This window comes from Artemia franciscana, chromosome 3 (genome assembly GCF_032884065.1).
Source record: "Artemia franciscana chromosome 3, ASM3288406v1, whole genome shotgun sequence".
NCBI lineage: Eukaryota > Metazoa > Arthropoda > Branchiopoda > Anostraca > Artemiidae > Artemia > Artemia franciscana.
The window spans coordinates 6,394,269-6,400,268 of record NC_088865.1 but is presented as its reverse complement, the minus strand read 5'-3'; the positions used below and the strand labels follow the sequence as shown (position 1 = coordinate 6,400,268).

The following is a 6,000-nucleotide window of genomic DNA, read 5'->3' as shown; positions in this document are numbered from 1 at the left end:
GTATTAGAGTTAATTAAGCAAAGAGAAACGGCCTATAGCTATTGCTCCTTTCATGGGTCAAAGGCCTTTTGTTGAATATCCTCCACACGCTCAATATATTATCTTGTATTGCATATATATATAATGTGAAATTTTTGTAGTCCTATTTGTTATGATAAATGAATAATATATAAGTAAAAATTTAGTTTCCCATAACAATATAACCCTTCAAGAAATATATAAAATATGCCATTTATTTGATTTAAAATCAAGAAGCTACAGTTTTGGATAACAAAGTTAATAGCCACAAAATCGTTTCACAAAATAAAAAACACTACAAAATTTGACAAACAAAAACAGAAAACAATCACAAATTCAGATTGTCATATGATACTGATTGGTTCTAATATAACACTTTTTTGTCATTATATGGCAACACTGCGTATTTGTACCTCCTGTCAGAGGACCAAATGTGAATTACTAACTACAGAAATGAAACATATTCACAAACCTAAATACTTTAATAAAGAAAAAACTCTTTCTGTCTCATTGATGTCACTTTTACTACATTTATCAATTTGGTATACATAATATATCATTGCTTTGCAGAAACAAGAAATAAAAAAGAAGTACTACAAACAAATATACATATATGACATTGACAGAAAAAATGGTAATTAGTATCGTAACTGCATATATGGTCACATAACATACCACATTAAACGAACATAACATAATAATTTTAAGAGAAAACTAGGATTTTTTGCTAAGAAAAGAAGTCAATTTGTACGATTTTAAGTTTAAATAATTCCAATTAATAAGTTGTCAATTATTTTTGATGAACCGGAAGAACAGTATTCAGTGAAAAACCTGTAAAAAGAAAAAAATTCTCAAAAAAGATAAGTACATAGCACTAGTTTTTGACAGAGCTGGTAATTTTTCCCTTTTGTAAAATTTATGAATATAAGAAGGATTATATAATTTCGAATATGAACTTTGTAGATTTTTTGTATAACAGCTTTTTTGGAATACTTCTACATGGTAACATTTATAAATTTACATGTATGCGCGCAACTCAATACCCTTTTAACTAAACCCCGTTCAGCACATCCCATTTAACTAAATTCTGATTTGGCTCAACCCCATTCAACCCTCTTTAAATCAACCCAGTACTACTCAACCCCACTGAACTCAATCCACGTGCAACTGTTGCAACTGCCCTTGTTCAATTCGACCCTAATTTAAACCAACCTCTTTTTGAGCCAACCAGTCTTTCTCAGCATTTGAGCTGGAAATGTATCGTTTTAAACATATATAAGTATGCTCCTTCATTCTTTGGGGGGAAAACATCCTGTTCATTCCAATCGCCCTTGTGCCAGAGCACAAGGCTCAAGATGTGTTAGAGCACATTTTAAAGCAAAGGAGACAGAAAGCTAAACTTGCATGTATGACTTACATGTCTTTTTTTTTTAAATGAAAAATGAGTAATTATGTTTAAAATAAGTTTGAATTATACTATCCATTGGATTTTCAATGTCATTGAATTTATTTGTTATAAATATTATATTTATTGAAGTAACAGTATTATACAATTTATGCCACATATACTCCTTTATAACAACTATTACATATTTGTTTCTCTATTTGATTTAAACTAAAAAGCACCATCAATATTTTTTTAAGGAACCGGTAGAATTTAAAAAGTATTACTTTTTTCCTAATGTTGTAGAAATTCACAATTTTTGTTTTTTTACGTGGAGGAGGAAATAAAATCTTTCAGCAAATTTTCTTCATTTACAGGTCTTCGGGTTTCAAAATGTTGAAAGGATAAGAAAAACAACAGTTTAATGGGGAAGGGGTTGGGGGGTCAATCTACAGAGCCTTTACAAGCCCTTTTTTACTCGTGAATAATTTATGTACATAATTTTCAAAATTCAGGAGAAGCATTTTCAAAATTATACTTTGGAGGGATTCAAGCTCATTATACACACAATAACTGTATTTATATACATCATTTTTACAATTGGGAGGGGTTCTACAGGTCTTAAATTCAATGACTACGCCACTTAATTAAACATATTCCTTATCACTATGTAAATAAACAGGGATCACTACGAATCACTATGTAAATAAGCAAAGATCACCAGGAATCACTATGTAAATAGCGAAGACAAAAAGTAACAAACGAAAATAGACGTCAGAAAACAAACCAATAATGAGTCAACTTTGATCCTATATTCAAATAGTAATCATGTCAAAGAGTTTACCCTATTTTCTTGAAATAGCTTTTTTTGAACATTTTACTCAAAACATGCTTCTCGTATTGGTGGACAAAGTAATCTATTCCACTTTATTCAATAATAGAGAAATGTTAAATCACTATAAGCTCTCCATGGTTAAATTAGCATTATTAACTATATGTTATTCAAGTCAGCTCCCTCTGTAAAAAAAAACAATCAACAAAAAACAGACAAAGACAAAACGAGCAAAAAAAGTGAATCTCTTAGAGCCGCTGCTGTAATGGTTTCAACGTCTCATTTTAAATTAAATACGGTAATTAATTACGTGAAACTGCTGAAAATATCACCAGAAATATAAATGATATCTTATGCTTTTCAAAATTGCACTATGGGAATATCGTTTAGCGTTCAACTTATTCATCTAAAAACATTGGCGACAGAGGGAGGGGCAGCTGGAGAGAGAAGAAACAGTTCCCTCTTTATAGGATAAAAATAAATGCTAAGACAGAAAATTATGAGTTAAACCTTATAAATTTAAATTATTTATAACTAACTACTCAAAAATAATAAAAGAAAAAATATAATCTTGGGTCATCATTTCCCAATTTTCTAATTAAGCATGTTTGGTTCCTCCCAGTGTGCAGGTGTGACGAAATTTACATATTAGATACGCACCATGATGGGTCCTCTATACATCCCCCACCAGTTAAAGAAGTTATTGAAATGGCAATATTTAAGGGTAATACTTGAAATCATCCTGATGTTAGTTTTTAGCCGCAATAACGTTTCCTACGAGAGGGAGAGGGATAAAAATGCTAGCTTCTTAACTTTTTACTACGCAGGTCCATGTGTCCACGTATGAGGATATCTATATACTGGACACCACTGGGACGAAGGAGGACAACAAAAATTCTACTTTTAACTAAGCAATTATCTGTGCCCAGGTTTGAGGAGACCTATATACTTGGTACACATCGTACACTTTGTACACATCTTCGTACACATTTCATTAGCTCTGCTGCACCCTGATGTATAGAGGACATTGTCTAGAAGTTTTTGAAGTTCTTGGCCGTAGCTGGAAATATACATGAAGAGATATGAACCAAAACCGTTTTGCTGAGGAAATAATCAGCTTCAATTGTCAATCAGCTTTAAACTAATCAGCTTCAAAGTAGTTATATTAATTATAACTAAATCAAATAAAAATAATAAGTAAATAATTTGATTAATTATAGCTAATCAAATAGAGTTAGTTAATTGATTTGTGATTAAATGAATCATTAAATACTCTGCTCAAAATCTCTGGAATTTCTAAGAAAATTTCATAGAATACGACGTAACGCGCTGTTGCCAGTTTTTGTGTAAGCATAACAGGTTGCTCTTTGCCAAATTATCCGACAATTCAAAACAAGTACTTGAATTACTTAAAGACTATTAAAGAGTGGTCTTGAAAATCCTAAAGAAGTAATTGAAGACTCTGTAAAAGTTATTTCCAAAGAAGTTCAAAATACTTTAGTGTCTGCTATCATGAACCAAACTAAACATCCACCAAATCGTTGAGGCTCATTAACTAGAGGGCCCCTTTGGCCTAATTTGGGCTGTAGAGAAAGTATGGGCCGTTGACAATAGCTCTGAATTATCGTGACCTTCTTAAGGGCCAGATTCACGGGGATCACAGGCTGCAGCCCATTTAATACTCGATGCGTCACCGACGCTCCCTGGGTTTCACGTGGCATTGGGAAATTCCCAAAAAGAGCAGAGCGTCTGATACTTAAAAAAAATATGTTTCAACTACGAATCCCGTTCTTCCTCTTTTTTTTCTCTGAAAACTATTGAGGTTATAACAAAATTCTTTTTTATGCGTGCCTGTAGAAGACTTAGCCCATTTTATTTCGGTGCATAGATAAAAAACTGTCAGACTTTTGCATTAATTTTTTTTATCTAAATTCTCCTTCTTTAGAAATAACCTCTTTAGATTCTTCAACAGCACTTATTAAGAGTCTCAACACTAAAATAACTACTAAATCGCTGAGCACTATCTACTAAACCGCAAGAAGCTCCTTGTGGAGCCCCATCCACTAAGAGTGCCCCTTCTACGCAACTTGGGCTGGAGAGACAGTAGACTTCCACTCTTAGGACAATAGGTGCTCCCTAAGCTAGCAAGGCTGGTTGTGCTACTTAAGGTACTTGTCGACTGGTCCCCAAAAACTTCCATAATCGGTCGAATTTGTCGTTTATTCAACTGAATGGGGGTCGCTTCGTATAGAGCCATCCCTGATGGTAGAGGAGTGGTTGGCTCCTTAATATCAGGAATAAGCATTGGCTGTTTAGCAGCCTTTTTCCATCTGCAAAGAACAACAAAATTTGATCATCAGTTAGTGAGGTCGAATGGGTCTAATACGTAAGAGGGCCACATTAAGTGTTTTTTCCTTCTTTTTTTATGGTTTATCAACACGATTATTCCTAAGGAGTATAAACTATCATTAATAGAATTCTGTTTTACAATTTGATTTTGAGTAAGAGGGTACTGTTTAAATTTACAGTAAACCAAAACTGAAACGAATTGGTTAGTATTTTTCCATTTAAACAAAACAGAAATGTAAAAAGCAGAAACAAAACAAAACAGATTATTAAATTATTGTGTTACATTCTATTAACTATCTGGGTTGACAATAGATGTCATTATATGGCCATATATGTAATTTTGAAGCGATTTTAAAAATACGGGATACGATAGCTGTTGCTCATTTCTTTATTTTCCTCAGAAACTTACTAAGAAAATCCTAAATGAAACACAATTATAAGAGCTTGGAAGCCACGGTGAATACACACGGTGGCCGGCGTTATACCCCCCCCTGGAAAATAAGGCTTTCCAAATTTGAGAATTTTATTTGAGTTTTGCTTTGTTTGTCTTTTTCCGTAGGGGGAAGGAATTTCAGTGCTTGTATATTACACGCCACTCACTCAAATTTACGCTGTGAAAAACTTGAGAACAAACCGGTTTCTTCGTTAGTTTCTTTCGACTTAGCATGAGACAACAAAGACAAGCGACAGAGTAGATGAGAAATATATAATTTGGACTATATATTTGCACATAATAGGGGGAAGGGGCTAAAGTATTTGGACAGTTTGAAGTCAGAAAACAATTCTTATTTCATAATATGCACAATAGTTTCACCTAACACGTTTTGTATGCAGACCCGCTATACTTTACCCACCAACACCCCACGAATGTGCGTATATATGGCCAAAATTAGTTTCTAAAGTAACGAAGAAACTAACAAACAAACCGGTTTGTTCTCGACTTTTACACATCGTAAACTTGACCGAGTGGCGTATACATGGAGAGAGCCAGAATTCCTGGTATTATTTAAAAACGTTCAGAAGTTAAATGAAAAAAAAAGGAAAAATCAACTGAAAGTAAGGAGCAACATCAAAACTTAAAAAGAACAGAAATTATTATGCACATGAGAGGAGTTGCCCCTTCCACAAGACCTTGCTCTTTACAATAAAATTTTGACTTTTTGTCCCTTCGAGAACAATTCCTGTAATATAGTGGCTATTTAATTAGAATATTAAGCTTTGTTTTAAAATTCTAATGAAAACTTTAGCGTAAATTGCGAGGCCTTGAGGAGGAGGCAGCCCCTTTCATATACGTAATAATTTCTGATCTGATTTCTGAAGTTTTGATGTGGCTCCTTAGTTTCAGTTGAAAAAACTTCGATCTTTTTTAAATAATACCGCGAAATCTGACTCTCTCTCCAAGAACAATTCTGGTACT

General features: G+C 33.3%; 1 protein-coding gene across 1 annotated transcript in view; it reads right to left on the bottom strand.

Annotated features, from left to right (window-relative positions):
* Positions 1 to 217: 217 nt before the first annotated feature.
* LOC136024810 (rhotekin-2-like) overlaps positions 218 to 6,000 on the bottom strand; it is an 83,731-nt gene continuing 77,948 nt past the window's right edge. The window contains exon 8 of the mRNA XM_065700277.1: positions 218 to 4,564. Within this exon, the coding sequence (XP_065556349.1) occupies positions 4,255 to 4,564 (310 nt within the window). The 3' untranslated portion in view covers positions 218 to 4,254. The remainder of the gene's footprint in view (positions 4,565 to 6,000) is intronic.